This window comes from Bufo bufo, chromosome 4 (assembly GCF_905171765.1).
Source record: "Bufo bufo chromosome 4, aBufBuf1.1, whole genome shotgun sequence".
NCBI lineage: Eukaryota > Metazoa > Chordata > Amphibia > Anura > Bufonidae > Bufo > Bufo bufo.
In genome coordinates, this window is record NC_053392.1 from 163,013,552 (window position 1) to 163,034,243 (window position 20,692).

At 43.1% G+C, this 20,692-nt stretch overlaps 1 protein-coding gene across 7 annotated transcripts in view; it reads left to right on the forward strand.

Moving 5' to 3' along the window:
- Positions 1 to 20,692, forward strand: part of XRN1 (5'-3' exoribonuclease 1) — a 118,013-nt gene that overhangs the window by 48,964 nt on the left and 48,357 nt on the right. For 4 of the 7 annotated variants that reach the window (XM_040428062.1, XM_040428063.1, XM_040428065.1 and 1 more), the window contains exons 11-25: positions 1,492 to 1,552; positions 4,156 to 4,258; positions 4,407 to 4,496; positions 6,589 to 6,745; positions 6,826 to 6,945; positions 10,353 to 10,522; positions 12,980 to 13,100; positions 13,762 to 13,860; positions 15,957 to 16,060; positions 16,184 to 16,315; positions 16,418 to 16,580; positions 16,659 to 16,772; positions 16,873 to 16,971; positions 18,414 to 18,529; positions 19,933 to 20,079. In XM_040428062.1, the coding sequence (XP_040283996.1) occupies positions 1,492 to 1,552; positions 4,156 to 4,258; positions 4,407 to 4,496; positions 6,589 to 6,745; positions 6,826 to 6,945; positions 10,353 to 10,522; positions 12,980 to 13,100; positions 13,762 to 13,860; positions 15,957 to 16,060; positions 16,184 to 16,315; positions 16,418 to 16,580; positions 16,659 to 16,772; positions 16,873 to 16,971; positions 18,414 to 18,529; positions 19,933 to 20,079 (1,796 nt within the window). Of the gene's footprint in view, positions 1 to 1,491; positions 1,553 to 4,155; positions 4,259 to 4,406; positions 4,497 to 6,588; positions 6,746 to 6,825; positions 6,946 to 10,020; positions 10,333 to 10,352; positions 10,523 to 12,979; positions 13,101 to 13,761; positions 13,861 to 15,956; positions 16,061 to 16,183; positions 16,316 to 16,417; positions 16,581 to 16,658; positions 16,773 to 16,872; positions 16,972 to 18,413; positions 18,534 to 19,042; positions 19,045 to 19,932; positions 20,080 to 20,692 lie in introns of those variants that run through there. The other 3 variants (XR_005778225.1, XM_040428067.1, XM_040428068.1) reach the window with 3 other exon arrangements.

Sequence of the window (20,692 nt, forward strand, 5' to 3'; positions counted from 1 at the left end):
TTCAATGTATTTTAGTGTCAGTTTGTTCACACAGCAGAGGAACGAGGGTTAGTATTCCTATACATATTAGGGATTTTGAGTCGGTATGAGCAGTACTATTCCATATATCAGGAGAGGTGACAGATTCAGTATCTTCTTAGGATATTAATCAGACTGCTAGATACTGCCCTCTGATAATGCAATCTGACTCTTCTCCTGGAATGTCTGTTTTGGTAACTATATTTATTGCATTCCCCATGCAATAACAATTCTGGGGCATCTTTGTTTGTGTTGTACCTCTTCCTTTAGGAAGTTTATGCATGGATGTTACCAGTTGGGAGTGTGTCCCTTCACAGCATGACATTGTCCATTCATAAACTTCTATTGGTGATAATAAAGGAATTGCACTAAATAAAATCATTAGAATAGATGCTAGAGAATGGATGTTTCGTGTGGAATGCAATTATTTACTAGAATGTTCAAGTTAGAAGTTGTTCCAATGGTAAAAAAGGAGAAATGAGGAGTTACAGCCACGCCAGCAGTGAAATGGAACAGAATATTGCCACCGGGGCTTTATTGGTGACGACGTGTTTTGGCACTGAGCCATTGCCTTTATCAGGCCAGCCAGGCGGTGTGCTCCTCATTTCTCTGCAGCGGCCAGCCATATATAGAATTCACCACATTGCCTTCATTACAGATGTGTCTATTTAGCACAACCGCTCAGGGTGAGCGTCTACCTGCTTGAGTATTGCATTATTGCTGTTGGCAATATTATCTGTGGTGCGCTGTGTATGATTTTATCTTCTCATATTAGGAGTTGTGACAGGTCTTCTTTAAAACCCTTTTACGAGGGCCAAAAACATCAAGCATTGTCTGTGGCACCTAAAATCATCATTTCTGGGCAGCCGATCGTCATGTATCAACAGGGAACTGCTGCCCATTAACTGTATACATACAGAGGAGATGATTGCTGAATGTACTTGGAGCTCTCACCTCCGCTCACAGTCAGGCAATTATCAGGAACAGACTGTTAATTCCCCATAATTGCCTGGTCATTTAGCTCATATAAAGCTGTGGATTACTGACTAGCGAACATTACCGGAGGTTTACTTTACATAGTGGTGTGTATGTAGATCTAGGCTATATGTGGAGCAAATATAAAACATAATAGACATAATACAAGAAAACTGCTTAAAAGATTATCTTAGGGTCTATTCAGACATCCCGTAGTGCATTGCGGATCCACAATAGACCCAGCCGGCACCCCCATAGAACTGCCTATTCTTGTCCGCAGCTGCGGACAAGAATAGGACATGTTCTATTTTTTTTCCGGAGCCGCGGACCGGCAGATCGGGCGCGCGATCTGGCAATGCGGATGCGGGGAGAACACAGTGTGCTCTCCGCATCCATTCCGTCCCCATAGAGAATGAAAGGGTCCGCAATTTGCGGAACGGATGTGGACCCATTATACGGACGTGTGAATGGAGCCTAATTCTGTTTGTGTCTTCACAGGGGTTGGAGGATGCACTTTGTTTAGGGGCATTAGAAAAAGAGGGAGAAGAAGATGCTAAATGTGAGTAAACCTATCTTATCTCTTGGATCTCAAAGGGCAACACAACCTAATTAATAAAAAAAGGACAAATGTCCCAAAGAATATAAAAAATTCATATAATATTAGAATAATTAAAAATAAATTTTATATAAAAATGAGTCGCACTGCAAAGAAAGGATCACATTCCCAGATATATGCAGCAACTACATGAGTATTGTACATACAGGGAGTGCAGAATTATTAGGCAAATGAGTATTTTGACCACATCATCCTCTTTATGCATGTTGTCTTACTCCAAGCTGTATAGGCTCGAAAGCCTACTACCAATTAAGCATATTAGGTGATGTGCATCTCTGTAATGACAAGGGGTGTGGTCTAATGACATCAACACCCTATATCAGGTGTGCATAATTATTAGGCAACTTCCTTTCCTTTGGCAAAATGGGTCAAAAGAAGGACTTGACAGGCTCAGAAAAGTCAAAAATAGTGAGATATCTTGCAGAGGGATGCAGCACTCTTAAAATTGCAAAGCTTCTGAAGCATGATCATCGAACAATCAAGCGTTTCATTCAAAATAGTCAACAGGGTCACAAGAAGCGTGTGGAAAAACCAAGGCGCAAAATAACTGCCCATGAACTGAGAAAAGTCAAGCGTGAAGCTGCCAAGATGCCACTTGCCACCAGTTTGGCCATATTTCAGAGCTGCAACATCACTGGAGTGCCCAAAAGCACAAGGTGTGCAATACTCAGAGACATGGCCAAGGTAAGAAAGGCTGAAAGACGACCACCACTGAACAAGACACACAAGCTGAAACGTCAAGACTGGGCCAAGAAATATCTCAAGACTGATTTTTCTAAGGTTTTATGGACTGATGAAATGAGAGTGAGTCTTGATGGGCCAGATGGATGGGCCCGTGGCTGGATTGGTAAAGGGCAGAGAGCTCCAGTCCGACTCAGACGCCAGCAAGGTGGAGGTGGAGTACTGGTTTGGGCTGGTATCATCAGAGATGAGCTTGTGGTGCCTTTTCGGGTTGAGGATGGAGTCAAGCTCAACTCCCAGTCCTACTGCCAGTTTCTGGAAGACACCTTCTTCAAGCAGTGGTACAGGAAGAAGTCTGCATCCTTCAAGAAAAACATGATTTTCATGCAGGACAATGCTCCATCACACGCGTCCAAGTACTCCACAGCGTGGCTGGCAAGAAAGGGTATAAAAGAAGAAAATCTAATGACATGGCCTCCTTGTTCACCTGATCTGAACCCCATTGAGAACCTGTGGTCCAGGAGGGAAAACAGTACACCTCTCTGAACAGTGTCTGGGAGGCTGTGGTTGCTGCTGCACGCAATGTTGATGGTGAACAGATCAAAACACTGACAGAATCCATGGATGGCAGGCTTTTGAGTGTCCTTGCAAAGAAAGGTTGCTATATTGGTCACTGATTTGTTTTTGTTTTGTTTTTGAATGTCAGAAATGTATATTTGTGAATGTTGAGATGTTATATTGGTTTCACTGGTAAAAATAAATAATTGAAATGGGTATATATTTGTTTTTTGTTAAGTTGCCTAATAATTATGCACAGTAATAGTCACCTGCACACACAGATATCCCCCTAAAATAGCTAAAACTAAAAACAAACTAAAAACTACTTCCAAAAATATTCAGCTTTGATATTAATGAGTTTTTTGGGTTCATTGAGAACATGGTTGTTGTTGTTCAATAATAAAATTAATCCTCAAAAATACAACTTGCCTAATAATTCTGCACTCCCTGTACAAAAATGTGACCGTTCCATGTAAAATTCCCCCCAAAAGACAGGGGGGCACTGCCTCCGACTGTAGAAGAAAAAGTTCAGTCTCCAGAAGCGTCAAAGCTTCTTTACTGTAAGAACTGTGAATCTGTGGAATAGACTTCCTCAGGACGTGGTCACAGAAGGAAGAGTGGGCAGTTTCAAAAAGGGTTTAGACGAATTCTTAAAAGTAAACAACATTAATACTTATGAAAACGTGTAGAACTCTGAGTCTCACTTCCTTCTGGGATTCGCGTCCCCACCTATCCCTTGTTTGAACTTGATGGACGTTTGTCTTTTTTCAACCGTATTAACCATGTACCTATGTAATTGAGAAATAAGAATGTTTTAATATTACCATCCCAAATAGGATAAGATGGTTGCAGGAGAATGCGTCCATGCTGATGCACGTTTTGAGTGCTGCCAGAGTTCTGGGAGGGCTGCGGCTGTTTGGTATTCTGATGATAAATAGGGTTACCACAATGACAAATTATGATGGGTCCATAATAAAAATGCTCGCTGTTTGCTTCTATAGCGCTTGACATCTGCATATTGGGAAGCCATCCCCGGCACCTAAAGGGCCCATAGGAAGTGAGCAGGCTAGCGTGCCATACTTGATCACTAGGCTATTGATGTGTGGGTTTTTTAACCGCTTTCTCTGGGTATAATTATTGGATCTTAAAGGGGTTGTCTCATGAAGACAACCCTTGGCCATATTCCCCATATATGAATCTCAGAGCAGCTGAGCCCCGGTTTTGATAAATTTCCCCCGAGTGTGTATATTGTTATAATGTTATTCCTACTGGATTTTAATGGTCTGTTCCCTTGTTTAATCTCTTAGGTTTGGATGAGGACCCAGAGGAGGAGGATCTTTTTGAGACCGAGTTTAGACAGTATAAGAGATCATATTACATGTCAAAAATGGAAGTGGAGGTTGTGTCAGAGTAAGTATCCCCTAACTCAAGCAGGCTGAATAGTAGTATGAGCAACTAGCTAGCTGGGCAACCTTTTCACAAAATGATACTAGTATGGAGATATGTTCATTTTTAATCATTCATTCAAACATTTTTGCACCTTTTTGTCTTTTCTAAGTGAGTTTCTGGCCAATCAAGCGTTATGTTATGTTCAGGCCATACAGTGGATTTTGCACTACTACTACCATGGTGTCCAGTCCTGGAGTTGGTGAGTAGCGTTCTCTCTTTTATGTTATCTTTACGTCCGTTAAAAACATAACAGAAGGGTGGGGGAGGGGGGGGAGGAATTTACATCTGTATATGGATGCATGTATATGTCTTGTATAATGAAGATGAAGTGTAGTCTCCAAGGATTGGCAGGCTGTTCTTCAGGCTGCCATCCTTTCCGTGTCCGTGCCATACTCTTTCAGCATTTCACCTCTGCAGCCATTGAGAGATTACATTTCCTTGCTTCTAGATTGCGTTTAGGTTTTTCGCCTGCTCTCACAATATACCATGCAGAATAATTAGACGTAAATGACAATTACGTTAAGCACATTATAGGAGTGCATTTTCCAGCGCCCATTTCCAACAGAAACATTGAACTTGCAGTATGTGTCTGCGAGAGCTCCCGTCCTGAGCAATGTAGCACTGATAGGATCGCATACCATTAGGTCAGTGTTATTCAATGAATAAGGCCCCTTTCACACGGGCGAGTTTTCCGCACGGGTGCAATGCGTGAGGTGAACGCATTGCACCCGCACTCAATCCGGGCCCATTAATTTCTATGGGGCTGTGCACATGAGCGGTGATTTTCACGCATCACTTGTATGTTGTTTGAAAATTGCAGCATGCTCCTCTTTGTGCATTTTTCACGTAACGCAGGCCCTATAGAAATGAATGGGGTTGCGTGAAAATCGCAAGCATCCACAAGCAAGTGCGGATGCGGTGCGATCTTCACACACGGTTGCGGGGTGACGATCGGGATGGAGACCCAATCATTATTATTTTCCCTTAGAACATGGTTATAAAGGGAAAATAATAGCATTCTGAATACAGAATGCTTAGTACACAATAGGGCTGGAGGGGTTAAAAAATAAAATAAAATATGGAACTCACCTTAATCCACTTGTTCGCGCAGCCGGCATCTCTTCTGTCTTCATCTGTGAGTAATAGGACCTTTGATGACGTCACTGCGTTCATCACATGGTCATTCACATGATCCATCACCATAGTGATGAATCATGTGACGGACCATGTGATGAGCGTAGTGATGTCATCAAAGGTCCTATTCCTCACAGAACAAGACAGAAGAGATGCCGGCTGCGCGAACAAGTGGATTAAGGGGAGTTACATTTTTTTTTTTTTTTTAAATTAACCCCTCCAGCCCTATTGTACAATGCATTCTGTATCCAGAATGCAATTATTTTCCCTTATAACCATGTTATAAGGGGAAATAATACAATCTACACTACAACTGACCCAAACCTGAACTTCTGTGAAGAAGTTCGGGTCTGGGTACCACAGTCAGTTTTTTTATCACGTTCGTGCAAAACACATTGCACCCGCGCGATAAAAACTGAACATCGGAACGCAATCGCAGTCAAAACTGACTGCAATTGCGTACTTACTCGCGCGGGTTTGCCGCAATGCACCGGGACGCATCCGGACACGCTCGTCTGGAAGGGGCCTAAGGGTTACATAGCATCATAGGATCGCATAGCATTAGGTCAGTGTTATTCAATACATTCCAGAACTTTAAGGGTTACATAGCATCATAAATCAATATAATGCTATGCGGTCATATCAGTCCTACATAGCTCAGGACGTGACTCACGCTGCAAGTGTTCAATGCATTGAACTCGCTTGTGTGAAACCAGCCTTATCGCTAGGATATGCCCCCATTGTCTAATAGGTGTGGACCCCACCACTAGGACCCTCACCTATATTGGGAACAGAGCCCAGCAAAGAAGTGAATGGGAGCGCACCGCGCATGACCGGCCACTGCTACCATTCACTTCTATGGTGGCTCGGCTATTTCTGTCGGGCCCATAGAAAATGGGGCTCCGTTCTTGCGGGTCCTAGCGATATGCCCCCGTTGTCTGAGATGAGACAACCCCTTTAATGTTCCCAGAAAGATCTTTCATCCTTTGTCTGGTTTCATTGTAACATTCAGTATGGACTAAAACGTGTGTGAATACATCTGCAAAATGATCGTTCATCCGACATTCCATTCTTCAACTTCTGTTCATCCGTCAGCTGACTCCTGTCTGATGTATTTGTACGTTCTTAGTTCTACTAATAAGATGTCTGGATTTTAGGTATTATCCCTACCATTATGCACCGTATCTGTCAGATATTTGTAATATCGGCCGGTTGAAGCTGACCTTTGATTTGGCGAAACCCTTCATGCCGTTTGAGCAGCTGCTCGCTGTCCTTCCTGCTGCTAGTAAAGACTTGCTGCCTCAGGCTTACCAGGTAACCACTAGACCTCTAGGACTTGTGGACTCTGCTGTTGTGTTGTGGCTACAGGGAAATCTCACCTTTCTCTTTTATAGAGTTTAATGACCAGTGAAGACTCTCCAATCATTGATTACTACCCGCAAGATTTTAGGACGGACCTTAATGGGAAGCAGCAAGAGTGGGAAGCGGTGGTGCTGATTCCTTTCATCAATGAGGTAAGTACTTATATCTATACATGACATGACTGTGTAACCCAGTGTAAATGATGGGTGTGCCCCTGCTGCGTACCCCAGCACCAAGGCAGATATTTGCACATATATTCAGCAGTACTGTACATCACTTGACCTGAGCTGTATGAGCGTTCCCTGTATATTGGGTGGTCAGTATACTGGGAAACACTGTGAAGAGACCCTGGTGCTAAACCAGAGCTGCAGCCCCATCAATCGCAGGATAGGTGGGCATCCCGGCAATTTGATTGCCACCAATCAAAAATTACAGTTTCCGCGACTGGAATAACACTTTCACAACTTTAGCCCAGGAGGATTTTTTTCTTTTTTGCATTTACGGTTTTCCACTCCATGCCTTCCCAGAGCCATCATTTATTTTTATTTATTTTTCCATTCACACAGCCGTACAAGGGCTTGTTTTTTTGCGGGACACGTGCTTTCAAATGGCACCATTTATTGCGGCATACAATGTAGTGGGAAGGTGGAAAGAAGTTCTATGGGGGGTGGGATTGGAAACAAAACTCAATTCCGCTCCCGTTTTATATTTACGGCGGTCCCTATGTGTTAAAACTGACCTGTGCCTTTCATTCTCCGTGCCAGTACAATTGCAACAATACCAATATGCATAGTTTTTCTTTTGTTTTGATACTAAAGAAAATATAAAATCTTTGAAAATTATCTTTTTTTTTTTTTCCTCTGTTCGACGTATGCAATAAATATGTTCATATTTTAATAGTATGGGTGTTTTCGGATCCGACTATGCATTTGATGTTTGTTTATTTTTTATTCTGCGAAAAGGGGGTAATTGGAATTGAATTTATTTAGATTTTTTTTATTTTATTTTTTTTAAACTTTTTTAGACTCCCAAGGGGATCCCAACATGCAATCGTTATGTTATCCATTACAGAATACAAGAATCTGTATATTCCAATGCAGTGCTGTCGCCTGCAGGCATGGATTGGAATATACCAGTAATAGGCCTAGAAGGCTTGTACAGGCTCTGGTCTATTACTACTAAGGAACACCTTCACTGGTCTCAGCAAGAGGAAGGCGTTTCTGCCTGTGAAGCGCACCCTCCCTTTTTTTTAACCTCACAGATGCTGTTGTGACCTTTTGACCGTAGCATCTGAGAGCACCTGGCAGCTATGGCGCTCGCTCCTACCCGGAGTGGGCGCCATCTTTAAAGACCTGACTTTTGCTGTACATGTACAACAGAAGTTGGGAAGGGGTTAAGCTTTGTTTTCATAGGGGCAGACCAATGCAAATGTGGCAGTCCTGGATCTGTTACATGATGGGCACCAGCAGCGCCCAGCACACCACATTGAGTATAATGGCTTCCATGGGTTTCCATCATGGTGTCTGTCATTTTACAAGATGCAATTGTGCCGGATGCTACATTGTTTTGTCCTGCACCAGAGACCTCTTACAGAGCTTCCAATGTAAGCTTCCACCTATGTAAGGCCCCTTTCACACGAGCGAGTTTTCCGCGCGGGTGCATTGCGTGACGTGAACGAATAGCACCTGCACTGAATCCTGACCCATTAATTTCAATGGGGCTGTGTACATGAGCGTTGTTTTTCACGCATCAGTTCTGCGTTGCGTGAAAATCGCAGCATGCTCTATATTCTGCGTTTTTCACGCAGCCCTGGCTCCATAGAAGTGAATGGGGATGTGTGAAAAACGCATTGCATCCGCAAGCAAGTGCGGGTGCGATGCGTTTTTTAAAGATGGTTGCTTAGGCTTCTTTCACACGGGCGTTGCGGGAAAATGTGCAGGTGCTTTGCGGGAACACCCGCGATTTTTCCGCGCGAGTGCAAAACATTGTAATGCGTTTTGCACTCGCGTGAGAAAAATCGCGCATGTTTCTTCACAGAAGTTCGGGCTTGGGATCGGTGTTCTGTAGATTGTATTATTTCCCCTTATAACATAGTAATAAGGGAAAATAATAGCATTCTGAATACAGAATGCATAGTAAAACAGCGCTGGAGGGGTTAAAAAAATTTAAAATAATTTAACTCACCTTAGTCCACTTGATCGCGTAGCCCAGCATCTCCTTCTGTCTCCTTTGCTGAACAGGACCTGTGGTGAACATTAATTACAGGTAAAGGACCTTTGGTGACGTCACTCCGGTCATCACATGATCCATCACCATGGTAAAAGATCATGTGATGGATCATGTGATGACCGGAGTGACATCACCAAAGGTCCTTTACCTGTAATTAATGCTCACCACAGGTCCTGTTCAGCAAAGGAGACAGAAGGAGATGCCGGGCCGCGATCAAGTGGACTAAGGTGAGTTAAATTATTTTGAATTTTTTTTTTAACCCCTCCAGCACTGTTTTACTATGCATTCTGTATTCAGAATGCTATTATTTTCCCTTTATAACCATGTTATAAGGGAAAATAATAATGATCGGGTCTCCATCACGATCGTCTCCTAGCAACCGTGCGTGAAAATCGCACCGCATCCGCACTTGCTTGCGGATGCTTGCGATTTTCACACAGCCCCATTCACTTCTATGGGGCCTGCGTTGCGTGAAAAACGCAGAATATAAAACATGCTGCGATTTTCACGCAACGCACAAGTGATGCGTGAAATCCACCGCTCATGTGAACAGCCCCATAGAAATGAATGGGTCGGTATTCAGTGCGGGTGCAATGCGTTCACCTCACGCATCGCATCCGCGCGGAATACTCGCCCGTGTGAAAGGGGCCTAAGAGATGTTGTTTGTAAACCTTCAGTTTTTTATCACGCGCGTGAAAATCGCATCAAAACGCATTGCACCTGTGCGGAAAAAACTGAACAACTGAACGCGATTGGAGACAAAACTGACTGAACTTGCTTGCAAAATAGTGCGAGTTTCACTGAACGCATCCGGACCTAATCGAGTGAAAGAGGCCTAATACAAACTTTCAAAAAACTTCCATTCCAGATGATCTTGACATGCCTTTTCACGATTAATAATCAGCACAGTGTGTTAGTAGAGGTTGGGTAGTATCTAAATACAACATTGGACTTTTATTTTAAGTGATTTTCTTCCGTTTGTTACTTTCCCTATACAGGAGGGAATGCGGAAAGAAATTCTCCTAGCCTACCAGGAGATACACTCTGGCTGGGTCATTTTGAAAAGAGAAATGGCATTTAGGAAACATATTTTTGAAATATGGATGCATATTGGTATACAAGCTACAATGAATGTGTGAATGGAATAAATAAAAGCGCTGTGCACATATCATACAGCCAACTGGATAGGAGGAGTCATCCAAGCATTTTCATTTAACTGTGTTCGGTTTGAGTCTGGGCAGATTATGTAGTTTAGCACAGGATCTTTCTACCATGTAACAAAGGGATAAATCTGGACGACTGTTGGGGCATTGAATTTATGTATTTTCAGACTCGATTGCTGGAAGCCATGAAGAACTGCTACAAGCTCTTGAAAGAGGAGGAGAGAAACAGAAACCGGCACAGTGAGTGCTTGATGTACCTGTATGAGAAGGACACAGACTTCAAATACCCTTCACCGTGGCCAGAAAAGTTTCAAAGCGTTGAGTTCTGCCATGCCAGGTAAAGCGATTTCATAGGTTGTATGGGGAAAGCGTGACATATAGCATAAGTTATTTGTGCCTAAAATACAGATGTTGAACATAGTATTACAGATGGGTATCATAGCAATCTTACTCTTTGTTAAATGCCCTGTGAAGGCCCTTCTATTTGATTTCACTTTCTAGTGCACTGACATCAAGGCATCTCTTAAAGGGAATATCATCAGAAAATGACCTATTGTTTAAATCAGGTTTTCTCGCTTATATCATTGGGGGACACAGACCATGGGTATAGCTGCTTGCTGCCACTAGGAGGTGACACTAGGCTGAAAACTGTTAGCTCCTCCCCCGCCAGCTATACCCCCCTCCAGCCAGTATAGAGCTCTGTTTTTAGCTTAGTGTCGTAGCCAGGACCCCTTCTTTCTCCGGAATCCCGGCGGGGCGGGGGGGTGTGGGGGGCCGTGGCTTCGCACTGTCGGTCTGTTCTTCCGCTGGGTGGCTGGAGGGGGCGGAGCCTACCTTTCCACCCGCGCTTCCCTTCCTGCCTGCTCTCCATCCGTAAGTACCCGGCCGTGCACGCGGTTTCCCAGCCTGAGACGGACATCTTCTTGGGTCTGCTCCCTCCTCTCCAGACTGTCCAGCTCCCCGCAGACCACCTCAACCCGCTGCATCCTGCTCCTGGGGACACGTCCAGCAAGGGTTAACTCTGCTCCACTTTGGTAGGAACAGCGCGGCTCCCTGACACCTGTCATGTCGGACCCAGCGGATCCTGCGCCCCAGGTCCTCGGTAGGGCTACCCATTATGCCTGCACTTTATGTAATGTGAAGTTTCCTAGGGGTCAGGCGAACCCCCTCTGTGCCTCATGCCAGGCCACCCAGAGTGTGCCGCCTCAGTCGCAGTTCACTGACGTGCACCCTTCTGCTGGAAGTATGGGACCCGAATGGGCCAAATCCCTGTCCCGGGCGGTGACTGACCTATCCAAGATCTCCCAATCCACCCTTTCCTTAATGGGTCGCATGGTAGAGACGTCGTCACCTGCGCAACCTGCTCTCTCTCAGGGTGTACCATCCAGGAGCTGATACCCCAGCAAGCGTCCCAGGCAGAAACACCTCTCCTCCTCGGATGCATCGCCTTCGCCTCCTCCCCCTGGTTCGCTGTCCAGGGTGTCCTCATTGGTTGGGGACCCTTCGTCCGAAGTGGAACTCAGAGTCTGATACGGATCTGGATCCGGACCGCTCGTCCCAGATGGCTTAGTGGACAGCCTGGTCTCGGCAATCCGGGACACCTTCCAACTTCAAGAGGAGGGCCCCTCCTCCAGTCACCAGGGAGTTTCTTTCCTGCGTACCAAGCAGACTCACAAATCGTTCCCGGTCCACGACGACTTTTCCGTTATCACCACTAAAGCGTGGGAACAGCCAGGTTCACGTTTCCTGATCTCCAAGTGGCTGGATCTTCTTTATCCGTTCCCCCCGGATTGGGTGGGTAAGTAGTCTTCCCCTCCAAAGGTGGACCTGCCGGTGGCTTGCCTGGCCAAGAATACCACTATTCCGGTTGCGGACGGCTCCTCTCTGCAGGGCCCGGTGGAACGGCGGGTTGAATCACTTGCGAAGTCGGTCTTTTCAGCCACCGGTTTGCCACTCCGTCCCATTTTCGCTTCGGTGTGGGTGGCTAAGGCGGTTTCTGAATGGGCCCTGCGCTTACATCAGGACTTAGACTCAGACCTTTCCCGCACAGAATTCCAGGCTCTGGCGGTCCAGATATCCCAGGCGGGGAAGTACCTTTGCGAAGCGGCTCTGTATGCGGGCTCCATGGTCGCGCGGTCCTCCACCTTTGCCGTCTCCATTCGGCGGGAACGCTGGCAAAAGGCCTGGCAGGCCGATTCTTCTTCCAAGCGCTCCCTTCTATCTCTTCCTTTCGCTGGTTCTTGTCTTTTTGGGCCCAAACTTGACAAAATCATTTCTGAGGCCACGGGTGGCAAGAGCACCCATCTTCTGCAGCCCAAACCCAAGCGTTCTTCTGGGTCGGCTCATTCATTTCGACCGCGTCCTTCCGTGCAACGCCAGTCCTTTCCGGGGGCCCGGCAGAGATTGTTGTTATTGCAGGTTAGCAAAGAGCCAGAAGAGAACCAGGGAAATAAGGAAATATACATATTTTTTTCCTAAAACTTGCTTAGCTCAGTTATATATTGCTGCCCATCAGATTTACAGTGCTATATTTTTATTTATTTTTTTCATAAATCGGACAACCCCTTTAATAAATTTGCTGATTCTTACTCTGACTTTTTGTGAAGACCAGTGCATGAAACACTAGTCTTGGTAAATGAGCCCCAATGTACTGAAGTGTAATAAGCTGTAAAATACAGCTGCATTTCCCTCAGTGGTTGTGTATTTGGGGTTCCAATAGACTTTATGACAAAACTTGATGTGGTCTTATATTATAGATTTGCGTAGGTAAACTGTTAATTTCTCTTTATGATAGGAGTCGGACTATTTCGCTGGATGCTTGGGTTGTTTCTATGGGCGACAACAAGATTACAAAAGTGAACAAGAGTGCATTATATTTCTGTGGTTTCCCAACTCTGAAGCATATTAAGCACACTGTAAGTCCAGCTATTTTTAACCCCTTCACAACATCCGCTGTACTTGTATGACTGCTGTCGGCACTTTAGAGATGGCATCTGCTTCAGAGTGGAGCAGGTGCCATAGACACCCGGTTTTCTATTGTTTCACATTGCAGACACCCGGGGTTAATGTCTGCGAACTGCAGTAACGCCGATCACAGGCATTTAACCCTCTCAGATACCGTGGTCAGCTATGACATGGCATCTGATGCTACTTTCTCCAGGAGTACTGCGCTCCCAGGGCCCTAATGGCTTCCCTGCACTGAGATCAGGGAAGCCATTCATAGGAGGCGGCTACCAGGCCTATCACAGGTATATTCTCATGGATGCCTGCAGATGCCAGATGGCTTCACATAAGTTCAGGGTTTGTACAGAACATACGCTGCAGATTTGCATTCTGGCGAATGTAATATTCTGCCAGAATTCTCTATGACAGAGTGCTTCGGGTTATAGGATCTCAAGCTACTTGGTGTCTGTACCAACCAATACCTGTAGCTGCAAGTATAATTCCGAACATATGGTTTGATGAAAATAGGTTGTAAGACCTGATATAACTTAAGATTAGTACATATTAAGGAAGTCATTATTTTGATATTTATTTTTTCTTGTCATAATGCTATATAAACTTTTTTTCTTATAGTTTTCGTTGAAGAAAACGGGGGTTCAGGTTTTCCAACAGAGCAGCCGAGGAGAGAACATGATTTTGGAGATAATCGTAGATGAGCACTCTGAAGATGATGTAAGTTATTTTTTCAGGACCTTTATGATGTACAACCCTAATTCGGAAAAAAGTTGGGACGCATGTAAAATGTAAATAAAATCTCATAGCCCCATATTTTATTCACAATAGGTAATAGAATCAGATGTTGAAATTGAGACACTTTACCATTTCATGAAAAACAATTCATTTAAAACTTGATGGCAGCAACCCATCTCAAAAAATTTGGGACAGGGTCAACAAAAGGCTGAAAAAGTAAGTGGTACTTATAAAATACAGCCAGAGGAGAAATTTGCTACTAAGTCATATGAGTACGTATAAAAAGGGCATGATAGAGAGTCTCTCAGAAGAATCTGTCACATAATTCTAGAACAAGTTCAGAAAAATGTTGCTCAATATAAAATTAAGATTTTGAGTATCCCATCATCTACAGTACATAATCTCATTAAAAGATTCAGACAATCTGGAGAAATCCATGTGTGCAAGGGTCAAGGCTGACTGTCAATATTAGATGCTCGTGATCTATGGGCCCTCAGGCAGCACTGCATTAACAGGCATGATCCTTTACTGGAAATCACTGCATGGGCTCAGTAACACTTCCAGAAATCACTAGGTATGAACATAGTTCACCATACAATCCAGAAATGCAAAGAAGAAGCCATATGTCAACACGATCCATAAACGCTGCTCTGGGCCAAAGCTGATGTAAAATGGACTGAGGCGAAATGGGAAAACTGTTCTGTGGTCAGGTGAATCCATATTTGCAATTCTTTTTGGACACTATGAACACTATGTCCTGCAGACTTTAGAGGAGAAAGACCATCCAGCTTATCAGCATACAGTTCAAAAGCCTGCATCTCAGTATGAAATTGCAATAATGCCTATGGCAGCTTACACATCTGGAAAGGTACTATCAATGCTGAACAGAGCATCTCAATAAAACAGAAGTTTTAGAACGTCATATTCTCCTGTCCTGACAGCGGCTGCTTATTTTAGTAACTCAATTCAATAAGTGAAACTTGTATTTTTATTTAGCTTCATTACACACAGTGATTTATTTCAAGCATTTATTTTTTTTTAATGTTGATGATTATGGCTTACCGCTAATGAAAACCCAAAAGTCAGTATCTCAGAAAATAAGAATATTATAGAAGACCAATACATTTTTTAATTTGTAATAGAGAAATGTTGGCCTACTGAAAAGTATGTCCAGTACATGCACTTAATACTTGGTTGGGACTCATTTTGCATGAATTACTGCATCAATATGGCGTGCCATGGAGGCGATCAGCATGTGGCACTGCTGAGGTGTTATGCCCAGGTTGCATTGATAGCTCATCTGCATTATTGGGTCTGGTGTCTCTCATTTTACTCTTGACAGTACCCCGTAGATACTCTATGGGGTTTAGGTCAGGAGAGTCTGCTGGACAATCTAGCACAATTATACCATTGTTATTAAACCAGGTATTGATACTTTTGGCAGTGTGCCGATGCCAAGTCCTGCTGGAAAATGAAATCGGCATCTCCATAAAGCTTGTCAGCAGAGGGAAGCATGAAGTGCTCTAAAATGTTCTGGTAGATGGCTGCGCTGACTTGATATAACAGTGGACCAACACCAGCAAATGACTTTTCAATGATATGCAGGTCTTTCACCAATAAAAAACATTTGGTGCATCGTGAAACGAAAAATCTGGCAAAGATGACCCAGGACTGTTTTTAACAGCTAGAATCCTACATCAGGCAAGAATGGGGCAACATCCAGCAATCGGTCTCCTCACTTCCCAGACATTTTCAGTTTGGAAGAGGGGGTGCTACACAATGGTAGACATGGCCCTATTGCTACTTTTTTGAGATGCGTTGCTGCCATCACATTCTAGAGGAGTTCATTTTTTTCATGAAATGGCGAAATGTCTCACTTTCAACATCTGCTATGTGTTCTGTGGTCTATTGTGAATAAAATATGGGTCTATGAGATTTGCTAATCATTTTGTTCTGTTTTTACTTACATTTTACACAGAATATAAACTTTTTGGAATCAAGGTTGTGGATACCGATCATATTTTATTGTAGTAATGTGGCACTGTTCATGCTTCTTCATTTGATTGCTCTACCCACAGGAGGTGGAAAATGTGGCCTCTGCTGTGCTCGGGAAGTCTGTGTTTGTGAATTGGCCTCATCTGGAAGAAGCTCGAGTGGTTGCAGTGTCGGATGGAGAAATTAAGTATGTACATTGTTTTAAGTCACTTTACTGCAAAATCTTTAATGTAAGTGGAATAAAGTGTGGAATATCTGGAAGCTATTGGGGTTCATACTATCACTGTATGTTCCCTTTCCCTTATTTTAGGCTTTATTTGGACGAGCCTCAAGGAACCCAGAAGCTGTATATTGGAAGGGCAGTTCCTCTGACAAAAATAGTGCATGTCAGTAGCAAAGAGCGAAACATCTGGATAAAGGAAGTGCAAGGAATAAATGAACAGTAAGTTGATAATGAAAGGCTGATGTAGCCACTAGGTTTATTGGAATTCTCTTTTCCTTTTTATATGCTAAAGTATTGAGCATAACCTTATTTTCTTTAAAGCTACCATAAAAGAAAAGGCGTAATTATCAATGATACGTCAGTAGTTATATATGCCCAGCTGCTTACTGGTCGTCGGTACCAGGTATCACAAAATGGAGACGTTGTCCTAGAGAAGCAGTGGTCCAAGCAGGTTCTTCCCTTTGTATACCAGGCTGTTGTGAAGGTGAGCACTGCGATGATAACAAGTAAACCTTCCTGGCTAAACACTTGTACTCTCTATTGTTTTGCTTCTTTATTTCAGGATATTACAGCTTTTGAATCTGGCTCTTCTCATTTCAAGACACTTGGTGAACTGTTTTCCACTGGAAGCACGGTCTTCATGCTGGGTATTCCATACTATGGTTGTATGGGAGAGGTATCTAATCTACTCTGCCTATGTGCTGGATAGATCATTTGCACTATGCATATTTGTTTCAAAAGCTAAAAGCAGCTTTCCTATACTTTCCAACCTTCAGGTGCAAGAATCATCCGATGTTCTCAGTGAGAACAGAATTCGTGTTCTATTTAGCGTTACCTGTGAACCAGAGCTTGATGCCTTAATACAGAACCAGCATGTAAGTTCCTGTAGCTGTTCCAGAATACAAACTTGTGACGCACTTTTCTTTTCACAGACCTTTGTTAGGCTGTGTTCACATCCTGTTTTTTCGCCCCCATGTAAACGCATTTCTTCAATAGATGCCATATACAGTGGTACCCAAAGGATCTCTTTGTATACATTTAACATATGCATTTTTACCGAATACCATTGTATAGAGTAGTACAGTCTACTTATGCTATTCGATACCTTGTTTTCTTCATGGTATGCTGATGTATACCAGCTAGATGGAGGCCAAAAGAACCCTGCTTTGGCCTCCGACAGGCTAATGTAAGCTGTGAACGTTTTGCATGTTTGTAGAGAGCTTTCCTGGCATACACACTTAATACACGTGAGAAAGTGATGTGAAACATAGCTGAAGTTGTATAGGATCCAGTCAGTTTTCTTCAGGAGGCATCAAACTTCCATAGGCATCAATAGAAAATGACCCGTTAGGAGCCTGGTGCAAATATTTAGGCAAGTTTGTAAGGGTAGTTTCACATCTCCTTTTAACTGATCGAGCAGGCTGTTCTGGCAGAGAACAGCCTGCCAGTGTTCACCAAATCCGGCCTAGCCATATACTGTCGTTCACCCCAACACCCCATTGACTATAATGGGTTTGGTGAGGATACAGCCGGTTTCCGGCATAAGTGTCGGTTTTCGGCTGGTTAAAAACTGGTGCATGCTGGATCAGTTGAACTGAGGTGTAAACCAACACTAACCTGGAATGTCTGTCTAATTTATAAAGTCCGGGGCCCTTTTTAAACCATTTTTGTAATAATCATATTCAGCAGTTTCTTAGGGTACTTTCACACTAGCGTTATTCTTTTCCGGCATTGAGTTCAGTCCTAGGGGCTCAATACCGGAAAAGAACTGATCAGTTTTATCCTAATGCATTCTGAATGGAGAGCAATCCGATCAGGATGTCTTCAGTTCAGTCTTTTTGCCTTTTCAGGACAGAGATAATACCAGAGTGTGCTGCGGTTTTATCTCCGTCCAAAATTCCGAAACACTTAACGGAATGCCGGATCCGGTATTTTCTAGGGTTAGGGCTGCAGTTCCTAAATGGTTGTTTCCTGTCTTTTTCCTAATTCCTGAATGATACGTGTGCTTAGTTATGCAGTGCTATAAGCCTAGTCCTCTGTTCCTTCTGTTATTAGCTATTTTATTCAGTATTTTTTTCCTTTGGTTTAGTTTTATTGGGCAGATTGCTAATAATACTTGGCAACTTTTTTTTCCAAAGAATATTTTCTATAAGTCTTGAACTTATTTTTTTTCTTGGTATTGGCCTGCAGCCACAATTTTTATTTTTTTTCTCATTACCTAGTAAATTCTGCAGAATGCTTCATAGATATCAGAACACAGGTCTGTGGTTTACCGTAGGTGGGTTCACAGTTAAATAGTTTCTGTTTCGTTTTCTAGAAATATTCAATAAAATATAATCCTGGCTATGTCTTGGCTAGTCGCCTGGGAGTTAATGGATACCTTGTTTCAAGGTTTACAGGAAGTATTTTCATTGGCCGGGGATCCAAAAAAAAGTGAGTATAAATAGCTGCAAGTATATCAATTGAGTGTTTGTTTGTTTTTTTCCCTTTATTGGCTTACATTTCAATATTACATGATAATTCTCTGGTTTGCATGGAAGGACTTTACAGAGTTAAGGCCCATTTACACGGGCAGGCAGAGCTGGCAATTATCTGGGACGGTCTGTTTGCTCCCAGTAAGTGCCTGTTCATCAGAAGAGGTGAGAGCTGCATTTACATTTTAGTAATCATCTTCCAGGTATGGGGACGAGCGATCGCTTCTACAGTCGCTGGTCCCCCACAGAGGAACAGTTTCTGGCCAGCAGATCACTGTTAACACAGAGCGATCTGCTGCCCAGAAACAATTATTTAGGTTTCCACATCAGCAATGCTTTCACCAGATAAGTGTGTGATTGGTGACACCTTTACACAGGGAAATTATCGGGAGCAAGCTATCCTAGGATCGCTCTTTCCGAATAATTGCCCCAATTGTTGGCCAGTCTAAAGGGCCTTAGCAAACTACTTCAGAAGTCAAACCATAGGAGTGAGAGCCCTGCTTGAAAGAGCTTAGAAGCGATGAGAACTACTCACCAAATGTTATTCCACCTTGGGAGAGTTTGTGATGGGAAAATGACTTTCCTGCATATTCTGCTGAGACTTACATATTTCTTGTTATTCATTCCGGATATAACCTCCTAAATCCTAATTAGTGTTGAGCGAAGCCAGTGTCGGATCCAACGTCGTTTCGTTCAAAACTTCGGAATAATACTGTACGGAGATTTGTCTCCATACAGTATTAGAATGTATGGGCTCCAGTGAGCCGAGGTTAGTTATTCACAAAGTCACTTGTGACTTTATTGAATAACTTCAGTAATAGATTTTTAAAGTGGAAAACCACTTTAAAACTTGAAACCAAACTCTGCTTCGGTCCCGAGTGGTTTTCTACTTAAAAAAATTAACTACCGAAGTTGTTCAACGAAGTCACGCACGACTTCGTGAATAACTAACTTCAGCTCATCGGAGCCCATACATTCTAATACTGTGCGGAGATGAATCTCTGTACAGTATTATTCCGAAGTTTTGAACGAAGTGACTTCGGATGAAGCATCTGAAGCTCGCTTCGCTCAACACTAATCCTAATATGTATCCTTCTTAACACACAACCAACACCATCTTCTGTCATTTCCTTTTCCTATGTCCTACATGTCTTCTCAATTTAGTTACTGCAGTTTAAGTAAAAACCAAAAAGGGATCCTGGGTTTGTAAAGTTGACACCACTACCAAAGCCTTTTCATCACTCATTTTCTCCCTTGGTTTATAGACAGAGGCTATATTTGTACCTGTACCTAAAATGATTGCTTTAAGTGTAGTGAAATTTCAGATTTGCATGAAATGTAACCATGTGTCCTGTCTTTTAGTCCGCATGGGGAACAAAAAGCAAATGTGGGCTTGAATTTGAAATTCAATAAGAAAAATGAAGAGGTTCCTGGTTATACGAAGAGGATTGGTACTGAATGGACCTATTCCTCTGCTGTCGAGCAGCTTCTGGCTGAGTATATTGAGAGGTAATAAAAGCCACCATGTATAAAACCCCAATTTCTTTAATGGCTATATGTATGCTGTAACTGGTTTTGTTCTTAAAGGTGGCTTCTCATTTTCCGCTCAAGTTTTAATTCATTGAAATATGTCTGGTTTTGGAACTTCTTTCTGGTGCTCAGTAGAAGAATTCTTTATCACAACGACTCACCCGGGGAAAGGAGAAGGGAATCCTCTGAGCAATGGTTTTTACCTGCTACATGCTTATCAGTTGTCATTATGGTTTGCATCAGTCGTAACCATAATAGCAGATGTATAGGCCATAAAAAGCGCCAGTCAAAGCTATAGCAAGTTACAAAGAAACATAGAATGTGTCGGAATATAAGAACCATTTGGCCCATTTAGTCTGCCCAATATACTGAGTACTATGGATAGCCCCTGACCCTATCTTATATGAAGGATGGCCTTATGCCTATCCCATGCATGCTTAAACTCCTTCACTGTATTTGCAGCCACCACTTCTGCAGGAAGGCTATTCCATGCATCCACTACTCTCTCAGTATAGTAATACTTCCTGATATTACTTTTAAACCTTTGCCCCTGTAATTTAAAACTGTCCTCTTGTAGCAGTTTTTCTTCTTT